Source organism: Opisthocomus hoazin, chromosome 2 (genome assembly GCF_030867145.1).
Source record: "Opisthocomus hoazin isolate bOpiHoa1 chromosome 2, bOpiHoa1.hap1, whole genome shotgun sequence".
Taxonomy (NCBI): domain Eukaryota; kingdom Metazoa; phylum Chordata; class Aves; order Opisthocomiformes; family Opisthocomidae; genus Opisthocomus; species Opisthocomus hoazin.
The window spans coordinates 75,741,039-75,765,952 of record NC_134415.1 but is presented as its reverse complement, the minus strand read 5'-3'; the positions used below and the strand labels follow the sequence as shown (position 1 = coordinate 75,765,952).

At 41.7% G+C, this 24,914-nt stretch overlaps 1 protein-coding gene across 1 annotated transcript in view; it reads left to right on the top strand.

Moving 5' to 3' along the window:
- Positions 1–17,102, top strand: part of NT5DC1 (5'-nucleotidase domain containing 1) — a 150,561-nt gene extending 133,459 nt beyond the window's left edge. The window contains exons 11-12 of the mRNA XM_075414180.1: positions 3,509–3,677; positions 14,244–17,102. Coding sequence (XP_075270295.1) covers positions 3,509–3,677; positions 14,244–14,362 — 288 coding nt within the window. The 3' untranslated portion in view covers positions 14,363–17,102. The remainder of the gene's footprint in view (positions 1–3,508; positions 3,678–14,243) is intronic.
- Positions 17,103–24,914: the final 7,812 nt, after the last annotated feature.

The window sequence follows — 24,914 nt, the reverse complement described above, 5'->3', positions numbered from 1 at the left end:
TGAAAACTCGGAGGAAAGCTGGAATTTGTCCCAGGATTTCGAGGGAAATAATTACAGAGGAACCAGTTGGCATGCGAGAACCTTGGGCTATAGGATTGAATGGAGCAGAAACAGAAGGATTTATTGGCAGATATAGACAATATTTTTGCAGTTAGATGGCAAAACTCATTTTTACAGTATTGCCTAGTGGGTGGTTGGCTGGGGAAGTCAAGCACCTTAACCCCTGAATTTCCAGGGCTCCCTTGCCATGACCATAGACAAGGCTAATGACTTTGTGCCTTTTGGCTCTGTTTGTCTCTTTATTCCCATTTATCTTTAACACAGATCTAACTACTTTCAGGAACAACCTGATGGGCTGTTGTGAAGGCTGGCGAGTTAAAGCAATATGCTGAAGTGAAATGCATTTTATTTTAAAGTCTGCTTATAGTGATCCGTGTTGTATTTTAGATACAATGATCATGGATAAAATGTTTTACATTTGTACATGACTTGTGGCGGGCAGGTTCTATGCAAAAGTCAGACCAGTGGCAGATTTGCACATTTGCACACCCAGCATAGATGTGTTATTCAGGAACATCTGGTTGTTGTGACCAGCACAGCTGTGCTGGTGGAAACACCTCAAATACTTGCCATTATACTGGCAAAATAATATTTTGAGCATTGATTTTTTTTTGCACTAAGAGCCAGTGGTGGTGTTACTACCTCAGCACAAAGCATACAACGATCAGTACCATCCGTCACATTGGATACACTAAAGTAATCCTAGTGCTCTGCACTTGGCACAAAAGCGATGGCATGGATGGCAAATCTCCATCTGAATAATGCCTTTAAAAATATTAACAGCTTGATTTTTCACTCCTGTCGTCACTACATCCTTATTTCTTTCACCTCTTTACCAAATGTAGAAAAACGTTAGAGCTCAACTCCCTGACTATTTCAATTTTTAAAAAGGTCGTTGGTAAGCTGACAAATCAGTGTTACCCAAGCGTCCCATTAACAGATTCTGTCTGCTCTGTTAACAGACCCTATTTGTCTGCAGTTAATAAAGCAAAGGTGATAATACGTATTCCAGGTGGTTTAACTTAGCGGCAAGCCCTGGGACTTGAGGAACGCTCGTATCGTCGTATCTCTGAAGTGTAGATGTAGTCTTTGAGGCTTTGTACCCTCAACTGACACAATCAACCTCTGACCTGCTACTGTCTGACCAACGTGCTTGGGGGTTTTGCATAAGAAAGAAGGATTCCTGAGCACCTACCAGGTGTTACTGTCCTGCTGCAAGAGCAAACCCCATCCCTGGGGACTACAGGAGGGGCTGGTGCACCTTCCAGAGCTCCTCGGCCCCACTGCTGAATGTGTGTCCGCAGGCGTGTGAGGAGTAGTGATGTTAACAGGAGACGTTTGCCTCACATAATAGATGTGTAGATTCATGGTACGTGGTCTGTCCTCCATTGCAGGCTACATATGCTGCAGATGAGATATGGACATCTTCTAGGCATCAGTTAGGGATGGCAACGGGGAGTGATGTCTGATGCTTCCAGAGAATCACAGAATCGCAGAATGTTCGGGGTTGGAAGGGACCTCTGTGGGTCATCTAGTCCAACTCCCCTGCCGAAGCACGATCACCTACAGCAGGCTGCACAGGACCTTGTCCAGGCAGGTCTTGAATATCTCCAGAGAAGGAGACTCCACCACCTCCCTGGGCAGCCTGTTCCAGGGCTCCGTCAAAGGAGCGAAGGATGTGGGCGAAGTTTTGACATCTCTTTTCAGATTTGAGATCAAGATTTAGCCTACCAAACTGCCCCTGTCATGTGGGGATAAGCCAGTAGCAAAATGACAGGAGTTCTCTACCAGATGACTTGATGACAACTCTCCTATCTAACTGGGTTTGGTTTAACTTATTTTGTAAATCCAAAATGTAGCTCCCTCCTCCTTAATAAGGAAGAAATTCCCACTCTGAGAATCAGACCTCTGGAAAAAAATCAATTCATTTCCTCAAACGATTGCAATTTTCTTTGCATATTGAACCAATCATACATTTGAAAAAGCAGAAACCTCAGCTGTTTTTCTCATGTCAATGAACAAGGCCTCATCTTTTGTGCAAATGCTTATATGGGCCAGTACTGGGGTGGTTGTTTTCATTAATCACCTGAACAGCTGGAACAGCCTCAGGAGTTTTCTGCGCATGTCATCCAGCTGGCAAATGGATTTTAATTCAGCATAGCATCTACATTTAATTATAACTAATGTACAGTTCTGGGATTTGCACAGACAGATAAGATTTGGTAAAAAAAAAATTAAGATGCTGTCCCTGTGTGTGAGACAATAAAAAAAACAACAAAGAGCCCAGCTCCTAAGTTAACTGCTTGTTTTGAAACAAAAGATACGGGGTTTTTTTCCTAACCTGTTTACATCAGTAGACAGAAACCAGTATCTATATTTGCCTAAATCAATGCTTCCTACCCACCCCCAGCTATGCTCAGAGAAAAAAACTGTTAGGCAGAATCACAAAAAGAATGGCTTTGTTTTTACTGATGTGGTCTGCTCGGCTGGATCAACAGCTTTCTTGTGATAAAAAGCCACGGACCTGTGTCATAAATACAAATAATTCCAGCAGATTCTCAAAACTGTTAAGAAAGGGGTTAAATGGAAAATAAAGTACAGAAGTTCATGAATCTGGAGGCACACACTACGATATTTGTTCTTCTATACTTTGCTGGTCTGAAAAGATACTTTGCACACAAATGACTTTAACAGATTTTCTATAGTGTAGTTCACAGTTTCATTTTCCATTTTTTCATCTTTCTGTAGAGGCCTCTCAGAGCTTTTTTCTAGCTGCTTGTGGCAGTATAGACCAGGTTTCAAGATTAACTGCTAAAAAAATCAGTTTTCCCAATGCAGTTTTAGTGTTTTATTTAAAACATAACGAGTCTGCATGTTGTTGTCTAAAAATACACATGAAAAAAGTAAATTTTTCACAATTTGCTAGGCAACTGAATGGCTCTCCACGGATCCTGCAGCTCTGTTCTCACTCATTCCTCAGCTCAGAAACAAATAACGTGACACAGGTGGCATGGTGCGTTCTTCACAGTTACTGCATCCAGCACCGGGAGACTCCTTTCTCCCAGGAGGAGTTCCAGGCTGGGTTAGGGTCTGCACAACAGCCACCTGCCTTCTCCGGCAGAGAAAGGCAGCAGGCTATTCAAACTATCTAAAACAAGAAAATAGGGAAAAGAGAAGAGAGAAGATTTAAAGGAAAAATATTTAGAGCTGGCTTTTTATGTCCTACGGAATATATAAATTGTGTAAACAGGCGCTTGGGGGCTTATGGGAAGAAAGTTATGATTGTTTTCCTTTGTAGTATTTTTAAGCCACGTTGCTCCTGAGATACAATACAGTTCTCCCAGAAAATCAGAGAAACACTACAGAGTTCCTTAGACTAATGCTTGTGGTTGGATAGAGAAGGAAGATTTTTTTTTCAAGCTTACATATTTATTTATTTTTATTTCAGGGAGATCAGCCCAAAGGTCCTTACTCTGTGTCTAAGCAGTGGGGCTCTTTCTTCGTGGACAGATTGCCAGGCCTGGAAAATGCAGAAGAAACTTTAGTTCACACGTGGTCCTGTAAATGTATTAGCACTTACAGCACTATTGCAATCCCTAGTCTTGAAGCAATAGCAGGTAAGGAAGATCGCTCTTTTTTTCCCACCTAATGAACGTGTAGTATTCATAGTAACTTTGTCATACTGTAGACCTATTTTTGAGACTGTATGTATCCAAAATATATTCAAAAATAGTCCGTTCATATCACGCAACAGTTAATACTAGCAGCTATTAATTACTTTGATGTTTATGCTTGTAACAGTTTAATAGGTGTCCAATTCAATTTTTTTGTCTGTGTCTGCAAATATTAGATGCTTAGTTTATCCCATGTTAGAAGTAGGATGCAACTTTTAACACATTGTAGATTAGTTTTTGAATTTGGTCAGGATTTCCCCTCATTACTTTGCTATTTGTACTTTCAGTGGTGAGCTTTGTTAGGAAACAAACACATGCAAAGTTGCTTGGGGTTTTTTTAGACTTCCAAGTATGTTTCTCTTTGATCTGGCTTGTTATCCTTCTTCAGTCAGCTCAGTTATCCCACTACAGTTGAAATGGAGGTGAATAAACACAAGAATACAATGAAGCCAAGAATGCCTAGGACTGTGCTTCTCTGTGTTTTTTTAAAGAATGTGTGTATTGCTTTTGAAACTGCATCATTATAGACAGAGCTGGCATCTGAAACATTCTCCTTATCTGGAAAACAAGGCAATCACAAGCAGTGTCTTGTTCTCCAAAAATTCACCTAATTGAGAAATCAGCTCAGGCTTTCTACCTTCTTACATCAAGGCTACATCAAAGGTACAATTATGGCTGATCTTCTGATTTTTACTAATGTTTATCCCCAGGGGGATCATGTTATTTTGGATGGTTTGTAGCAATAGTTGTAACAGTAATACTGCAATAACTTTGCAACTGCAGTACATATTGGTTGATTACAAAGTGGTGGTGAAGACCCTCTCTCTCTCTCTATCTCTCTCTCTCTCTCTCTCTCTCCTCAATCTAACATTTTTCCATAGTGAACTTTACAACCATAACTAAAGGAATAAACAGTTATTAAATGAATGAGGTGCTTAGCTGTATGAAGAACACAGCAAACATTTAGTTTACTAACCCCTCTGTTCAGCATCTGTTGCCTCCTGCATGCAGAAGACCAAGGAATAAAAAGTTGCTCTGAGCAAGCATTTCAGATTTGCCCAGCAGTTATGCTTACAACAGAACACGTGGTAGACCTGTTCTCTGCCGCCATATTCCACACATGTACATACACTGTAGGTATATCTCAAAACAGAAAACTCATACGGTGCCACAATTTGTTTAATGCTTCTGCTATTTGCTGTGTTGCAGTCTGTATTTCAGCCTAAAGGTACAAAACCCAAGCATACCCAGGGAAATTGCCAGGAAAGAGGTAACTTCTGTATAACTCCCTTCTAATACCTTTTCCTGAGTCATTCTGTGGCTTGCTTTGGAAGCATTGGCCTGGAGGAAATGCATCGGTCAGCCACGCTCTGTGAAGCTCTGCCCGCCAGCCAGCTCCCCCAAACCACAGCTCACTTTTCAGGGCTAGCAACGGCTTTAGGCCACAGACAGACTTACCAAGCTTCCAGCTACAGATGAAGGGGTGAGAACCAGAAAGGCATCTCTGTGGAAATTAGTGAGTAGCACAACTGCCCGTCATTGGCGGTGCAGCCCCTTCAAGGTTTCTCCCTCCACTGGGAGGGACGCCATGTGCCCTCGCTGCATCAGACCGCTGCTGGGGCAGGGGCTGGTGGCAAAGTTTACACCCCAGAGCTAAAGGACAGGGGAGGAATAACGTTTTTAACTTGCAGCTGTGCACCTGAAAGCAGAGTCAAAGCTGAAGGTACAAGAACATCTCTGGTTTCTTAGAGAGAGAGGTATTTCTTGTTTGTTTGTGCAGAGCAGCATATGTTCATTATTATGGATGCTGAGGAATTCCGGGCTCCTCTCAAACACCTTGTCTGACCTCTGTCACAGCAAGCTGTGAGAGCCCCTGCTTTGCCAAGCCCTGAAGTTTTTGGCCGCAGTTGTAAGTCATAGCTGAGCTGCTGCTATTTAGGAATAACTCACTAGAAGAGATTCAAACAGGTTGTGTGAGTTTGATGCGCTCCAGCTTTTCCTTTCCTATTTATCTACTTCAGTTACCAGAAAAGGACTTTCCACTGCCAAGCTGCAAAAATACAGGCCCTTCCTCAAGATGTCCCGAATCCAATAGCACAGCCAGGCTGCCATTGTGCTGACCGTCTGAGCCCAGCACCCGGCCAGCAGCCGGCTCAGCCCGGGCCAGCCGAAGGAGCTGCCGCCTCCTCAGGGGTGGGCTGCTGCCTCCTCTCAGTGCCAGGCTCACTTTTTATGCAAGTCCCACTTCAGAAAAATACCCTGTTAAGTAACTGTGGAGCTTTAGAGCTTATGGGGAATTTTGGTAAGTTTGGTTTGTTCTTCGCTGCAAAGAAAAGCTTAAGAAAGTGGGCTCTAAATCCTAATAAGGAGAACCCCAAAGAAACTTTTTTTCAATTTCATGATTGTTAACCTAATCTCCTGAACTTGTCTCATAACCTCTGAATGGTGAGGTTTGTCATAGGATTAAAAATTACTGCAAGCAAGAATAGGAGATTGAGCAACGTTGCTGCTCAAGAGAGTTGCATTTCAGAGAATAATTAGTGCAAATGTGACTGTTTTGCGGGGACAGAGTTCATTTCACACTTTGAAGATTTGATAACCAAGCTTGTGTCAGGCATGGGGATAATGCATTTTTTTAAATGTTGCATTCTGTATGGAATCTTATCGTTCTTTGCCCATATGGGTGCACAAGTTTTTCTTCATGCCTTATCATTATTTCAATTACCTAGTACAAAAGAAGAATCTCCATCATAATTTGCCAAAGCTGTCTCTTTAAAGACTCCTACAGATCTGTTCCCTGCCACTTTCTGCGGGAGTTTGAGTCGTCACCCTGGTTGCTGTATAAATATAATGATAAAATTGCCAGTGAACCATGGCAAAGAAGTTCATGTTTCTGCTTAGAGTTGCAAATTATCTGCACAATGGAAGGCCCAAGGCAGCTGTAGCTGGGGCACCAGAAGTGGCAACACGTGTGTTGCAGATACATGGGTCTGCCAGTCACAGATAACTACAAATTGCAAACCTCACACTCTTTCTTCAATATGTATTTTAAAGGCGAAAGCCCTTAAAGAATCAACTATTACCACAGAAGTCATGAATTTCATTAAGCGTGTAGCCATGTACTCACTTCTATTTCATGAACAGTATCATTCATAATTATTGCTGAAGTGAAACAAAACAATCCCTCATATTTTAATTCATTTGTTCTGTTTTTCCATTGACATTACATCATTTAAAGTCAAATCCAGCTCCTATTAAAATTAAATTAGTCTTTCCTGTAACTAGAGTGATAATTATGTGCTCTTACTTATTGAAATAATGCAATAATAGCATATAATTTCCTTATATTATACATTACTTGTTAATTATCAGTAACCTTTTGTATTTAATGCCTTACCTTACAACCACACTTTTACTTACCAGCTTTAGTGTAAGAACGTATCTATACAATATCAGCTAACGACTAAGTTTATTGAAACGCTTTGAGGATTTAAACTGCTTTGGGTCTTAGCTGCTATAAATAGTAGTTGCTTCTACAAGGCCAAAGAGGTCATTTTTGTAATGAAACTTTTTATGCAAGAAACATATTTTTACATTTGGTGAAAAATAGGCGTACATATACGACAACATTTCTGAGGTTTTCTGGTTCCAAGGTTTTGATGCAAGTAAAAAATCAGGTAGCAAAGCTAATTGACTAGAGGATATATGTTCTGAATGTAGTAACAGCGTCTTGCTCTATGTGTAAATTGAAGAGCATCAGATGATGTAAATCTGATTCATCTGTTCCAGGAAACTAGCTTCAGTGTTCGTAATTTAAGAGAAAGAAAAGCATACTCAACACAACAGACAAATACAATGTGTTTATTTTTTCAGCTGCAAAATACAGCTGAAAGTGACGATAAACTGCATTTCAGCCATAACAAATTATTATCCCTAGAATCAGAACTAGCTTGTAAAAAGTCTTCAGAGCCCAGTATTTCCCAAAGGGTCTAAGGCCCCAACTTTCCCGAAGGATTTGACTACTTGGTAGTAATTTTCAACATAGAAAGGACAACTTTCAGTGTATTACAATTTGTTCAGCTTTTCCTTGCCCCTCCAGAAAGGTGTATTGACTTGTGCCCCTGAAGACCGTGTCAAATCATGCAGAACCCAAAAGATTACTTCCTAGCCAATAACTGACAGAAATGTTCCCGACATCGTTATTCTGCTCTGTGAGATGTCAAAGTACAGCTGCCTCTAAAAGATTAAAGGGAGAACTCATGAGCAACTCATTAAGAAAGGGGGAACCACTCAGTCATTTCTGCTTTAAAGTTATCCTTCAACTCAGGCAGCATAATTTCATTTGCAGACTGTAATTAAAGCTACAATTAGGTTTTGACTAGATTGCAGGCTTATGGTGTGGGTTTAGATTGCTGTTTTAAAAACACTGGTGGTAATACAAAGTGTTGATAATTGTTGAGTGTGAAAAACAGTGAAAATAGGTAAGTCACTAAGTATTGGAAATATTTCTCTGACCAGGTTGGAATTTTACATAACCTGCAATCTCACATGTACAAGCAAAAGTTGCTAGAAGCATTTATGTATTCTGGATTGGTGCCTAACATATCCCCTCTGGATTAAGGCAATAACACACACATAAAACAATGTAGGCTTTGTCTACACTGCTTAAAAAGCTTAATGTGTGTCTGTGTGTGGCTTTTTACCTTAAGGTAAGCAATGTTTGTCACCCATCCAGAGCAAAAAGTAGGGAAAGAAAACATTGGTTTTACAAGAGGGGGAACACAACAACGTTAACCCAATTTTGGAGAGTAAGGTTGATCTTGGTGAGTTTACCTCAAAAGGAAAGCAAAGAGGCGTATCATCACTGCATTTATCTTAATATAGCACCTCCACAGTCTCAAAATGCAACTTATTTCTTTTTCTTAATCAATCAGAAATGCTTGGCATCTCAAAAAATTGCTTGTTTTCAGACTAACTTCTTCAAATTACCTCAGAAGCCCTTCCCACCACTGTTAGATCCAGGATGAGTCATTCAGACAGCAATTAATTAACAGATCCCTGAAAGAATTAACACCTGCTAGTAGGATCTTGGCATTCTTTTAGGATTTTTTTTAGATTAAGTCTTCACCTAAATATTTAAAAATATTATAGTCCAATATTTTCTTTTGATCAGTTCCAGATCAAGCAAAGAACCACACAGGGCCATTTTCTCAAAGGATGTCAGAAAATCACCATTTAAACTAAAACAAAAATGAAAGAAATTTCCCTCACAAATAACAAGTTTTCTCACATAAACACAAAACAGCAAAGGAGTTTTTGAGGCTTTCCTTTGCTGCAGACACTATCAGGCTCAGATACGAGTTTAGCACACGCCTTGTGCACAGTTGTTTTGTTCGAGCCAGGGTCAGCAGTGCCTTGGCCGTAGGGTAGACCCAAAGTAACATGAATTGTTACTCCCAAGATAATTGCAGTGAAATTGCACACCACGGGGTGGGATGTCTTTCCATCCCCCAGACACTCATCCCTCTGCAAAACTTGATAGTGCTGCTCCAGACCTCCCCGCAGTTTGACACTTGGGTTTTCTCTGGTGTCACCATCTTCCATGTTAGATACAGCAGAAGAGTAACCAGTGACAAAGCAGTGAGGGAAGCTCTTCCTCAGGCCAAGCTCATGCTACAGATGTCTACTGGCAGAGCCTCAGGCATGATCTCTGACCAATACACCTGTGTTGGCAAAAGCTCTTACGTAGGCGCAATAAAAGCAACAAACCTGCACTTTCACTGAAGCAAGTTTCAGTCTGTATTCTTGGGTGCCCAGGGATAAAATGCACTGGCTCATATAGCACATTGCAATAGCCAGCTACATCCAAACTCAGAAGTTTTAGCAGCGTCCTTCTATAGAGCATGCCTGTACGGCAGAGCCCCCCTTTCCCATACAACACCGCACAGATGCCCTTCCTCCTCCTTCTCTCTCTTAATTTTTGAGTCGCAGACAGTAGCAATGACTTCCATGTAACTGAGAGAAGGAACGCTTTTCTTGTGCTGACTTTGCTGTTTCGGGAGCTTTGTATTAGTATAGCAAACATCCGACCTCCTGTTTAGGAAAATCAGCTTTAGGAATTTTGCTAAGAATAACTGCTATCAGATAAATCTGCTTGTGACCTTGGGGTTTTTGCTTTGTGCCACTATTACACTCCCTCACATTCTGAGCTTTGGCTTGAAGTGCTGCTTTGACTGTTACAAAATAGAAATGGGTCAGGAAATAAAACATTTAGTGTTTAAAAAAAACAATGCCTGTTATAGTTTACCTGTAGATTGGAAAGTCAGGTAGTAGATCTCTCGGCAGCGCAGCCAAACTGGTGAGCTCTCCTGCAGCGGTTGTGCTTACTCCGCTGTTAAAAAATTATTATTAGAAATTGTTACCATTAAGCAATTTAATATTGTCCTTTGTCTTCAACAGCAATTTTGAAAAATAAGCAAAGTTTTATGGCAAAGCTTCTAAGCCAGCATCAATTACTGGAATGCCTGTAAAAACAAAAGAATTACTACTGGCTGACGGTCTGCCCCTATAGTGATACCCCGCGGTTGCTGAGCCCTAAGATAGAGTTCCATCTGTGTTTTCTGAGATGTGCCGCAATTAAGCAGTTTAAACATTTTTCAAGTTAAAACTTGGGTATCGCTAATGAGGTTTTAGTTTTTCTCCCTCTGCCTTTTCCTTAGTGATAATCAGGAGGATATATTTAGATTCACTGAAGAGCAGAACCCTGCCGTTTACTAGGAGGCCTCTGCAGCATCTGGCTCCGGCCCTGATAACTGGCAGGGAGCAGACCTCAGAGAGGGGAGGGGAGTTCTGCTTTCTGTAGGGCTTCTCACTCGTCACCGGGGTGCTGCTGCGGTGTCATGATTAAAAAATGTTGGCTTTGCTTTTGTTGGTCAATACTGCAAAATGATTCCTGACATTTCTGCTGTGTATTTTGGAAGAAATCTGTTTCAGTCTTGGACTGTGCTTTTAATTGAAAAAAAATGCCTTCCATCGAAAGAGCTTAGTTAAGATTATATTTGTTTAATGTATTGGTTTGTTCAAGGAAATCTCAAAAAAGAATTAGACGTGAGTATTGCATTTATCAAGCAGGCCTGTGTCTGGATTAGATTATAATTGTCTTCCATTCAGTTACTCAAATATTTTCCTGATCACTCATCGAGAATATTACGTTTTCCCTTCTTCTTGTGGTTTCCTTTTCCCTCCCTGTAGCTGGAACTCTAATTTTTCTTCTGATAAAAGCTTGTGGCTTTCATTTAGTTTGCTCACACTAACCGAACAGCAACGGACACTGAGACGTTATCAGCTTAATAACTATGAAATAAATCCATCCGTAACACCTAAATACATGTGTGGATGTGGGTATACATAAGCATCAGGGGATCTTATAAATGCTTATAAATATCTTAAGTGTGGGTGTCAAGAGGATTGGACCAGACTCTTTTCAGTGGTGCCCAGCGACAGGACAAGGGGCAACGGGCACAAACTGAAGCATAGGAAGTTCCATCTGAACATGAGGAAGAACTTCTTCCCTCTGAGGGTGACGGAGCACTGGAACAGGCTGCCCAGGGAGGTTGTGGAGTCTCCTTCTCTGGAGATATTCAAGACCCACTTGGACAAGGTCCTGTGCAGCCTTCTGTAGGTGACCCTGCTTCAGCAGGGGGGTTGGATTAGATGACCCACAGAGGTCCCTTCCAACCCCTACCATTCTGTGATTCTGTGAATTCATTATCAGTGTAGGTTAGGACTGATTAGAGCCTTGCTGTCAAATTATGTCTCAGAGAGAACTGGGTATCTGACCCTGCCTAATTTATGACACTCTGTCAAGGTTAGATGAGAAGTGGGTGCCAAGATGCAAAGGACAGTAGCAGAACCTGGGGAAATTTACTGGCAGAAACACTAGGAAAACAATCAGCTTGGAAATAAGCCTATTTTTTTTTTCCTGAGACTTGCTTTATCATCAAATACTGTGTCTAATTTTTTGCATGCTTTTGCATCAAGCTGTGTCCTGAGCAAGCATTTCAGATTAGCGAAACGGAGGTGCTTATTTCTTCTCTATGCCGTCAGTGATAATATGGAATAAGACCAGGTATGAAATGAATTGCTGCTATGTTCAGGAAGCAGACACTAGGCTTGTACCATTGTTCTTTGTTGATGAGCCAATATTGCTGGACCTAGTGATACCATTGCCATTTACATCAAAAGAAGTTGGATTGAGCTTTGGTGTACAAGTCATATGATACTTTGCAATCCAGGGCAACTGCGATTTATTTTAGGTTGAAAAGTTTTCAGAAAACTTGGTTTAAATGAACAGTCTTCATCTGTGACGTTTTCTGGATTTTCCCCCCAGTAAAAAAATCATTACTTCTCTTTCCCTGTACACCTGACCTTCTTTCTCACTGTCTATTTATAGCCACTAAGATTACAAGTACGCCTTTCTGGAGCAGTCCAGATCTTTCTCATAAATATGTCACACTGAAATCAAGCAGTAATATAAAATGTTGAATATTCTGGGCAAAGTAGGTGCAATAGATGCAGCAAATTAAATCATTGATGAAAAGGAACCTGGAAATACAGGAAGATTTTTCCTATGTGATACATAAAAACTGCTTCATAGGTAATGAATAGTATCAGCTTCATGTAACTTTCAGTGATGCCTTAGGCAACATTTTTAAATATGGATACCTTCTGGTCATCTTCCAAAGCCAGCTTGCTCAGACAAAAGCAATATTTAACTGGATAGACTGGGGGTTCGAATATGTAAAAAAGTGATTATTCTCTTTTGGAGTCTTGTACATAGAATGGGCTTGGTGATTGTGTAAAGCTAGTTTACCAGAAAATATCAACAAAATTACCATTTTGATCCAACTAGTTCTTTTCTTTAGCATAAGCAAGCATAAGCCTTTGGTTATACTACTCTTGGGATGCTCCAGACTGCTAGACTAAAAAGGTAGTGGAAGCTTTTATATAGAAGTTACTGTATGGCATTTGATTTTTATAGCTCATGAAGATATTCAGAAATATTTGCTTTCTTTTTTATTATTATTTGTTATTTTGGAAACCTTTGCTTTATACAGAGCTGTTATAAATAGGCTCAGCAGCCAGTAAATCCACTGGGGCCTCCGCAGACCAGAAAAACATCTGCCTGTTCTACCGTGCTCAGAACGGGCTCCGGGGAGTCCCCTGACTCAGACAAAATGAGAAAATGTACTTCTCTGACAAGCCAAAGTAACCCACTTCAGAAAGCGTAATTCACTTCCAGTCAAGTCTCCTCCCATTCCTACTTTATTCCAGCCTCTATCTGATTTTTCAGCTAGGTCTGAATATTCATTTGCTTGCTTTAGTTACATTTAATATGGTTTTAAAGCTACCGACCTGGATGCTATCATGGTGCCTGCCTGTGAATCGCTGGTGAGACAGACCTGAACTTCCTGTTTTTGTGCTGAAACCGTGAAGATTGTGTTTTTCTGTTTCACAAAAGCTGCTGAGCACAAAAAAATATAGTGTAGCATATAGTGACAGGATATCATCACCCCAAATTTACTCCAAATCAAAAAAAAAAAAAAGTTGTCATTTATAACTTACTGTTCAGGTGAGCTGAGTAATAGTTTTTATGTTTTGCTTTGGTTCTAAACAGACAACTTGGGAAGGAGCTAACCCTTTTTTGATGATTTGTGGGGTTCTTTTCCATGTATTGAAAAAGTAATTGTTTCTTGAATTAAGGTTTACTTGTGTGTTTTTTTAATTTGGTTTCCTGAGCTTTGAATACGAGGTGAGCATGAGAAGTATCGGTTTTCTGGCTGTGAGGGTGGGCGGGTCACTGCTGACAGCAAAGACTTTTTTTTGAAAAGCTACAGAAAAGAAAGCTTTGACTGTTCAGAACTATTTTAATGCAATCAGTGTTCTTTACAGACTGGAAGTGATGAGTGCACCAAGTTACAAGTGCAGATTTCTAAGAATGCTTGGTACAAAATGAGGTTGTTAACACTGGACTCCAAGAAGGTCTAAGAGTAGGTGCCTTTGGGGAATCTCGCTATAATAGCCTTGGAAAAAAAAAAAGAAAGAAGTGGACTTCTTTGTCTTAAACATGGCCTTCTTATGAGTAGATTGCTGAGATAAGAGAAAGGTGACAAATTGAAGAGTGAACTTCAAAGTGTTCTAGTGGGAAAATTCCATCTAGGCTCAATGAAGATTTTTGTTTAGTTTTTAAGGATTTAGTTAAAATTATTTTCTATGAGTAGCATTATTTCAGCAATCAAGGAACTGAATATCCTTTACTGCAGTTGAAAGTCAATCCCTTGGACAGCTGAAGATGTCAAATGAATATGTAATCATGCAATCTGATTGAGTTCTAATACTGGTGAGCAAACAGCTGAAGGGCTTAAGAAGTACTACTATTCACCACAGGCTTATTTTTTATGTGATATAGGCTGTGTCGCTCATCAGATGTGGTACGTTTCTGTCTTTCAGATTTACCACTGGATTATAGATTTACACGATTTTCCTCAAATAACTCAGCAACTGCCGGCTACTACCCAAGCCCTCCAAGAGCACTGCTGCCAAGCGAGGAGTCAATGACTATGAAATAGGTTGTTGGCTTTTTCCTGAAATAACCCTGTGGTCCTTACTTAAACTGCTGTCAAATGCTAATTGGTGAATATGCTGTGTGATGCTTCATGAAATAGAATGATGGATTAAAGCAGACTCCTGTGTAGACTTGTGTTTCACTTGTTGCCCTAGTCCAGCGGGGACAGGTGAGCAGGGCACCCTCTCTAAATCTTCTGACCATTTCGCAAAGCACTGTTGGCTTTTTCCACGCACGGCTCAAAGCCTTCAAGAGAAACGTGATAGTAATAACTCATCCCAAGTTACATTCTACATTTTCAAGGACATTTTCAGTACTATCCTTATGTGAGGTGATGCTGTTGCTACAGTAAGCCCCAGGAAAGACATGACCAGACCGTCAGCCGTACCTCATTAAGAGTTACCTTGGACAGCCCCGGTTATCACCGTGTATCAGTGTTTCGCAGGCTCTGAGGAATTTATTCTCTCTCTGTAACTGTTCTTGGAGATACAGAAGGACAGAGGCCCAAGGAGAAAGATGCGTCATACACAAAGAGAGACCTGAATGGGATTTAGGCAACTAAATGCAGACTGGCAGTCCTGAGCGCTTTTGTCACGAGCTTCATATTCCTGCAGGTGCCTGGCCACTGTTCAGCAGGAAGGTTCCCTACATGCCTTTTCCTCCTTTAGTCTTCAGTACCTCAAAAGTCAGAGCTCTTCTGCAGAAGGAGGGAAACCTGCATTAGGTTCCCTTCTCAGCTTAAGTGGATTCAAACCCGCGTTCTCCACTTCCCTGGGAAGTCCTTCCAGGAGCAGGAAGGATATAGCACCCAGCTATACAGAGCCATCTTTGCTAAGTGCAGCCTCAGCCCAGAAGAGAAGCAAGACTGAAGACATAAACAGAATATGTGCTTTCTCAGCAGCCAATTTAAGCAAACGGGCGTGCTATTCTCTGCAGATTCAGTTCCAGAGACCCGTTCTTCAGTGCTTTGGACAGGGAGCCTTCGGTAACTAACGCAGGACAGTGGATGCAAAAACATGTCAAAGATATTTCTTTAGTCAGCAGTTTTGTCACACTAAGATGCAAAGTTTTGGATAAATTTCCCTCAAAGTTTAAAGAATAATAAACAGAAATTTTCTCTTCTTCTTTTCAAGAAAAAGAATTGAATTTCTTAGGCCTAGACAATTATCAGAGTGGGTTTAACTTATGTGAACACTTAACTTGTGTCGCAGAGCTCATTCTATATATTTGCAGCTTCACCGGTTACAATATGTTGTGTCGGAATCAGACACAAACACCATTCTACCTCATTTCATAGGTATCAGCTTTTGTTTCCGTACTTTTTTCCTACCTTTACATAGGATGTTATTTTTACATTCTCATGGTCCAGTATACATATAAGTAATATGCAACATTTTCAATTTAACATTAGGCATTGGGTTTTTTTGAAAGGGAAAACATAAAATAAATGAGGAAAAAACTGAGAAAAAGAAGGTGGGTGAGGCAGGAAAATGAAAGTGCCATTCTCCTCCTCATAAACTATAGGCTGAAAATATTTGAGTTAAGAGGGTAACAGTAAGTAATTCTTGAGTTTATTATGAAATTTTTAAATTAGCATCAATATCTTGGGCAGCAAACCTGGCTCATGATAAGGCTCCGATTTGTATTAAACAGAGAGATACCCAGTTTAAAACTTCAGATCCCTGATTACACCATGATTTGAAATTCTAACATGAATCAAGAAATCCTCTACAAATAATTTCTAATTAGGTTACGGTCCAAATCAATATTGTGTACCCTCCTGCATTTGTTCTGAATTTGGAACGGATTTTTGTAGGTTGGGGATTTTTTTCTTCTTTTTTAAAGAAAATTAATTAAAATTCAATTCTTAATGAAAGTTAGAGTGAAAATCATGTAAGTCTTTGGTTCCTGATGTCTCGGAGCAGAAACAGCATTTTTCTTAATGGAAAGGTGACAGATTGTGAGATCAGCCTGAATACAAAGCTCACCTGAAGAAATACATATATGGACTTGCTCAACTGGGAGGTGACGGTACCCATGTCTGACGAAGGCTCTCACCAGCCATTTGCACTTGCTGCTGGAAGGACCACACAGTAGCGGAGAAAGAAGTGGGTAACAGAAGGCTGCTGTAAGCATGATTCCGTGGGCCACCACAGGCTGTGGCTGCAGGGAGACTTGGGGAAAATAATTGAAGTGTTTGCCCAAAAAACGGAGTTCCTGTGAAATCAGGACTTCACGACTCTTACTAAAGACTCTTCTTATTCAAGAATCTCTGAAAATCGTACAGGTCTTATTACAAAGTGGAGGCTGGCAACGGAGGAGCTTCAGGAGGGCAGTCGGTGCTGTGGTGATGGGAGAGCTGTTGGAAATGAGGTGGTGTGGAGACAGGGAGAAGATATGCACATGGCAGAAAATTGGTAGAGAGCTGGCCATGTTTCATGTGACACTGTAAAGGCACCATCTCTGCTTCTTCCTTCTTTCTGTTTTTTTTTTTAACCTCTGAAAATCTTTGAAAGTTCTTGGATTCTGTTGTGAGAGGCCATTGACAGAAAGACAGCCAAAGTGCCTGCATAACTATCTTGAGTATCAGCAGGGAGACACAAAGTTATAAAGATTCATTAAAATCCCTGTGTCTGGTTATATATCCCTGAAAGCCACAGTTTTGCTTAAAATCAGAGATGAATACCAAGTCTCCTTTGGTGTCTGTTTTGGTATAAAGCATATATGTCTGAAGTTTAAAATAAAGAGAGTTTATTTCTGAAAAAAAATCTATGTTCTCTGAATTTACTTTATAGCTGAGCAACAGAAAGAAAAAAAAGGGAGACAAGGTCATGACAAAGCAATGCAAGGCTACAGCCTTCATGCTACAGCCTCAAACAAAGCTAAACTTGACCCACTCAGAATAAAAGACATATAGATCAACTGAAAACTAGTATAAATTAGTACTTTTAATACTTATAGGAAAATCAGCTTTGATGCAAAGCAGAGCTCACTGCAAGTGTTTCCTGAACAGGGCTTGTTCCAGGAAACTAAAGGCTTCTTAATCCCCGGTGAGTAAAAGTTAAATAAACAAATGCAGATAGCTTATCTGTAGTAGACGCAGGGCAGTGCTGGACACATGTCTTTCTGAGGCTGCTGCTTCCCCAGGTCACTGGGGCTCTCCAGCTCGTCTGAGCCCCAGGTCTGTGATAGTGCAGCAGCGCTGCAGCAATTCCCAAAGGAATTCCCAGGAAAATTTATCTGATGTTAACCATGAGGAACCAGCACTCCCAAAAATGGTTTAAATCTGCAGAAGTAGCAACCAGCCGTTGTCCAGCCTGGCATGACAGCCTACTTGGGGAAAAAAACACCTATAAAACAGGGACAAAAAGGGGAAGACAAAAACAGAAAAAGGAGAATTTGTACACAGGCATGCAATGGGCAGATCTTTTTGGCTTCAGATAAAGTGGCTGTACTGGCCCTCCAGTGTCCTAGGGCTTGAGACGCTGTGTAACCACTGGTCTTACCCTCCCCTGCAATGACCCGTAATGCCCCAAATGTTAACTGCATTCAAATAAATAACCTTTAGCCTTCCCCACGTTGCCTGCTATGATGGTTTGTAGCAGCAGATGGCTGTAACAATTGAAAACAATATGACCGTTTCACTATGACAAGGGAAAACCGTGCCTGCCATGTCCTCCTGAGCCATGTTCTCCCAGCAGCTGTACGGGCTTCAGGGTTTTTAACAATGTTTTGACAGATAATTTAGAAATTGAAGAAATGTAACATACCTCACTGGCAAGTTGGAGATTACTTATCGGTTGCTTTATTGTAAAGCAGGGTACAGAAAATCATCTACTGCACACAATAGACAACACTGATCTTTGTTTGAGGGAGAATAAATATAAACTCTGGCCCAGCTCCAAGTCGTTTGCCCTCGCACACTCTGGATCAGATCTGGCTACGACCAGGTTGCGAACCATGTAGCCCTCAGTAAAGGCCGGCTGATCGTGAGATTGCTCTAATCCAAAGTTGTTCACTTGTGTTTTCCTGAGGAACAGTCGTTCTATAGAAGCCTCATTTTTGTTCATTCCAGGAGTCCTAATCGAACCCGAGAGGGGAGTGGGGTATGGCCAACACCTATTGCCCTAGCAAAATGAATGGTTTCCAGCCTGGCCTCAGAATGCTTCTCTTTCCCGTGGATGCATAGTCATATTTTCTAGCTGTGTGGAACAATATGCAATTTGTCATTGTCTTTCAACCATCAGCAGAGATCTGAATTTACATTCTCCCAGTGACCTTGTTTGAAGTGTTTGGCCATGACTTGTCCAATCACATACCAAATAAATATTGTAGCTTCACCTTTCAGTCTTGTCTCCCGGGGCCAAGTATGCATTAAATCATACCAAGGCAAATGACAGTAAAGTGTTAAAACATATAAATTAGTAGGTGGAGATCCCACCAGTGAGAAGGCACTGTCTGAGCTTCCACGTCAATCTTCTTTTTTCACCACAGGGAATGAAATTACGTTGAGTGTAAAACACATTTTTGTACACAACTTTGATGTCTTACAGTAAAGAGAGTTTCTCAGAAAGTCAAGTTTAGAAATAAAGTCTCTTCTGTGCAAAAAGATAAAAGTCTCACACGCTACGCCATAAAGCGAGGGATCTGACAGGATGATGTTGCTTCTGACTTTCCTGGCAAGGGGCCACGGCATGGGGCAGCCTGCTGCTCCTCAGCATCGCGGAAGGAGCAAGTCAAGTTTTCTGGTACATTTAAGCAACTGACTTTTAAAATAAGATATGCCTCTTTCTGTGCACACGCTTGGAGGCAGACAGTATTTCAGCTGAAGCACAGCATCGGATGTAGGAGGGAAAGCATGCCGCTGAAGGAGCCGTATCTCTGCAGAGTGCCAGCTATAACGGTGTAATGGCCTTAACGGTGCAGCCGCAGACGCCTGTTGTTAACAACTGCCCAAGAACCAGCCCTTCCAGCAGGCACGCAGCCGATCCCAAACCCCCCAGGGGAAGGCTCCATCCATTATAAATCCAGTTGCCTGTAATTTTGTTTTCTGCAGTTCTGAATAACTGGAACATCAAACCTCCTTGGTGAGTCACAGAAGGAAAAAAAATATAAAATAAGACATTTTCTCCTGAATGCTTTCAATACAAGAAACAAATCCCGCTTTTCCGTAAGCATTATAAATAGAACTGCTTAACTTGAAAAAAGAGGCTGGATTAGGGCCAAAATAAGATGGAATCCAGGAAGTTAAACAGACTCAGACATTTCCAGCTTGAACAGCTTGCCAGCAACAGGGCAAATTGGGGATTCCTATGTACAGGTCAGTGGACTAGTACTGTGACCAACATGACCGATCATTTTCTTGAATTCAGGGCAAAGGTGTAAGGGAAATCTTCTCAGGATGCGGTTGGTACCCACGGCAGCTTTCTGGCAAGCGTGGCACGACCGCAGAGGTTTTGCAGCTGACCAGATGTCGCGGGTCACAGAAGGGCAAACATCTGAAACACCGCATCTAACTTCTGCCCCCGCTGCAGCTAAACTGATTTAATCAGAACTGTGCTAGAAAATCCCTCGTGCTTCCCACTCAGGCTGCCAGAGCGCATACGTAGTTCTTTCACACATGGCCGGAACGACTTTTAAATACTTGCACGGGGGCGAGAAACCATCACAGCCACTTCAAAACGATGTTACGCCTTCCAGCCCCTTTTGCAAATTAGAGGGTGCAAGACACAAAATGGCAGCAGCACAAACGAAGTAGCAGCCTGCGCAGCACCCACCGCAGCGCCAGTGGCCCAGGCAAAGCAGATTCTGCCAGCCAGAAAGGTGTTTCTGTTTTCCACTGACTCCTAAATGTGGAGGGTGAACGCTCAATTTGGCTTCCTCTTACAAGGCTGAAGAAGTTAAGTTCCTTTTAAGAGTGAAGAAAAACATAAACTATCTTACACTGTATGCAGAAGGAAAAAAATAGATGCTCTTGTACAAAAAATTTAAGAGAGTAGTATTTTCAGGGTATATTTTAGGAAAATGAGTCCATTAACATTCAAAAGACCTTGTTCTGTCACAACACTAATGCAACTCTGAAAACTGCAACTCCATGCGCCTAATAAATTTACATTTAAAAGAGCAATTTTCAAAGCCTCCACTGCCTCTGAGGAATAAAAGTGTAGGTGAATATAGTAACTTTTCTCTTGCCTTATCTCAAAAGAATACCTGAGAATTGCAGTTTTCTTGCTACACCATTCCCTGGGACCTCAGGCTCAGGAATTTCAATGGGTACTCCCAGGTGCTGAGCAGACTGCAAATTACATTAATCCAGAGGAAGAAGCTGCCATGGTAAATTTTGTGAAAAGAAGCATAATGTTATGAAATTGCAGATAAAAAAATTCTTTACCTTATACTGGCAGAAGGCCTCAAAAATATCTGCTGGAGGGCTGCTGTTGAAGCAGCTGCAGCGGTGTTGGGGACAGGTAGCAGCACTGAACTTTTCTATCCCTGTTTCCTCTCTCTAAGTTGCCTGGAATAAAAGGGCGTGAGTGCCCATACGTATATGCACATGAACAGGCAGCAATTAAGGGCTGGGATCCCGTGACAGGAGAACCCACAGACTAAGGGAATGAGAGACTTACCTGCATTTCGTAGGAGCTGTGGGGTTTTTAGGTCGATTAAATAAACTAAGCACTCTGGAGGGTAAGCAGGGAAATCTTTAGATCAGTAGTAGACAGGTGATGAAGAATGGAATATAGATGAAGCTCAAGAAGGATAAAGTTGAGGGTCAGCATAAACTGACATTAATAGCTCAACAGGGCAATAAATGGCTAGAGGGCACCAGGGAATGGAGTTTACATATGTTACAGTAAATAATAACTACCAAAATATTCCTATTATGTGTGGGTTTTATCTTTCCTCTAACATTTCTCCTGCTATTTTGCAGGATCTGGAGATACCTGGTACATTGCTGATATTAATCCATACACAAAATTAGCAAAAGAAAAATTGTAACCTGAAGAGAATTACATGAATTAAAGAAAATAGATTCGATAGCTACCGTTAATATGAGCATCATTAAATATTGCTAAAAGTAACTGTAAAAGTGTTTGTGTGTATGCATACACGTGTGTGCACACATTCAGAAACCATCGCTGTGCAGAGCGCGCTTCCAGGACTCAGGAGTATGGATGTGTGTAGGAGTGAATGATCGTGAGGTGGGCACAGGGGCCCCTGAAATACTCAGCACCGCTGCCCTCGAAAGCACGGGAGCAGGATGATGCCAAAAGTCCCAGAACGAAACACACAATGAGCCCATCACTGATGCAGACTAGTGCAACAGCCTCATGGAGCCCCTAAAACTAGGAGCAGAGATGAAGCTGTCTTCAGGGAATATTTATGACTGTAACCAGAGCAACCAGCTGGTGGGCACCATCGCTTCAGAATCAAGTGTGCAAAACTGACCACTCCGGTATCCTCTAGTGCTGCATATGTAAGTGTTATCTTTAAGTAGAAATTAATTTCCAGTGCCTGCGTCTGTGTTTGATCTAATATCCCACCTTTGAGTCTTGGCCGCAGCTGGGACGGAGCGAATCAGAGTGGGGTGGTTACAAAGAGAAATGGAGAGTCAGCAGTAAGTCCAAACACAGTCTTTAAGATATGCGTTTTCTGTTTACACTTCTCTAGTGTAAGAAGGAAGAGAGAGACACAGGAATACGAAACACAGGAATTGGGGGTTGGGATAAGTAACTTGTAAATATTTTCATGAATTCCAGCAGTTGTTTAGCTGTCTGCTTGGCTTTCCAAGTATCAAGTGACTCGGTAAAATAGGTGGATTCTAGCCTTAAGAATTCCACTCACTGGAAACAGTGTGTTACAAACGGAAAACATTATTGCAACATATCTGGCATCCAGAGAGGGAGATTGTGGCAGTCAGCTCTCAGGGAGCACTGACCAAGTCTGTCTTGAGCGGGTTTCTCTCAGTGTGAGCATTCACAGTTTGTGCTTCCCAGGGGATACAGCTGGCTTATAACATCGCAGAAATTTGGAAGGAAAGAAGCTGATGTGTTGAGAAAGGTCACACATTTGAGAACATAAAGTAACAACCACTCCAGCTGAATGAAAAGCCACATGTTGCTGGTTGCCCCCTCGCTCCAACCTGTTCTGATCGTCATCAGAGAAAAGAAAGGCGAAGTGCTACAGAAGGAGCAGGCCAGTTAAAGCAACCTGACAGCTGCTAGGAGGAGACAAACGTAAATCCAGTTGATACCTACACTAATGTAAAAGCAATCAAAATGATATTGTCCTTCTGCTGTTGTAATGTGTTCTGCTGTTGAAAGGCACAGACCAGATGATACATGTAATTTTTTATTGGATCCAGGTATTTTTTGGCATTTCACAGTAAGTACCCAGGTACCTGCTGTATGGCTGCTGTCCTCCTGACATGTCTGAGGACGATGCATCTGTCTCCACGCACGACTGTTTTACCTCTCCTTGCTGAGGTTACTGATGCTGCAGCTTCCCATTCACTAAGAAATCCGCAGGAATTTTTTTTCTCATCTGACTTTCTATCTGCTGGCCATGGGCTAAACCAGGCTGAACACATGGTGAGAGCAAGAAAAAGGGAAAGAAAGGAAATGTAAAGCAGAGAAAGATGTTTCATTTACATACAAAGAAGATCTGTTTAGGAAACAGGTCTAGTGCTTTCCCCTTCCAGCTACCCTACTGATACTTTGGCTGCCACAAGGTAGAAGAGTAAAACTGCATCTGTGGGGAAGAAAGCAGCGTTTCCAGTCTGTAGACAGAGAAGCAGACAAAGGAGGGAAGAGGGATTTGTTGCACTAAGGCATCCTTCCAGTCCCATAAATGTACCTGGCACTGGACAGTCCCGTGGGAAACAACTGGCAAGGTCTTCCTTGAGAGCAACTGCTTTGCGCCGCACTAGATGTGCCCCAGTTGGAAAGGCACCCTAATGAGCTTAGACAAGATTTCCAGATTTCCAACTGTTTCTGATTCTCAGGATTGATTTCAGGCCACTCCTTTTCATTACCTAGTTTTGGAGCTGTGACTATTTCTGCTCATTGCCTGCCCAGTGAGCCAGATCCCCAAATCCCCAAGTAGTAAATGGCATGAATCATGCAACGCGCTCATAAACTTGAAGGACGTAGTAGGAACAACAACGAAGTTAGGATGCTGTCTGGTCCACACCCTGGTTGGAAAAGAGGAGACAGCAAACATTCCCCCATATGAGGCTGCAATTTGGGTAAGTTTTGAAAACTAGAGCTGCCTCCATGTGCCACTAATAAAGCCCGGGGTCAAAAGTTGGGCAGAGCAGCCCAGGTCAAGGAGAGCAGGGTGAGCATTATGCAGGTATCCAGATGTGCAAATCTGCAGTTCAGCTACAAGGAGAGAATGGCCTAGCACTCTCGTCGTGCAGATTTCAGCTCATGGTGCTAAGATCAGTCACCATCACAGCTGGACACAGAAGACAAAGGGAACACAAGGGTTACGGTCATAAGAAAATCAATTGTTTTGGAGAATTAGTGAAAGAATCTGGAGAATTTTGTATTTTTCTCTCTTTTCATTTGAAGAGTTGTGTCACTTAATGACAGAAGTAGAAGTGCTCTTACACGGAAATTAGAGACAAAACAGATCACACAGAGAATAGGACTTCAGTGATAGGGAGGTACTTTAAAAAAAAAAACAACACACACACACAGAGCGGAAAAATGAAAGGAGAAAAAAATGCTGTTGCATGGGCTGGGCAGGAAGAAATAAAAGAATGGCCACGGCTGTGTATGTGGAACAGACTAAATGACATACAGCTTCTCTCTTGAGGCTAACGTCTTCAGCCATAAAGAAAGAAAAAGGAAACATCCCCCCATTTTCACAACTAAGAGAGAACCAAAGGCTTTAAAAAGTACGAAGCATCAGCAGACACTTGGTGTCTCCTCCAGAAAGGATGAGCCCGACACCACCGACCTCATGCAGCCCTGCTGCCTTCCTTGCTCACTGCCCTAGCACAGCAACGGGGGCTTGCTCTCTCTTCACGTCCTCATGACCCAGCTCATCAACGCAGCAGGAAAATAAAGTGCATTTCCCTTTCCTGCAAGCCAGACAACCACAGGGCCTTCTTGGAAGTTTTCCCTTCTCAAGTATCATTTACTGTAAGGGAGGAAAAAGGACAGCTGTTCTCAAGACCTCGTAACCAAGAGCTGGCTGCTCACAGTATCTCTGGTGCGGCGGACATTTTCAAGACATGCACTGTATACTTTGGTGTCTAAGACAGTGACTTCTGTGTGTGTGACCTACAAAAATTGCCATTGTTGGAAAAGGGCAACATTTCCCACATACATTTGGCTCAGTCACACAGACACAAGACATCTCATGTTCCTGGTAACGTTGCTTGCCATAAACGCCAAGGAAAAATAAAGAGCATCTGACGTATGAGTAGAACAGTGTCTGACCTTAACAGTTTTCAAACAATTTTCATGGAACATGCTCTACACAGCCTAGCCAAGTCAATGGTCTTTAGCTCCAAAAGGTAAATTTAGCTCCTCTCCTAAATGCGT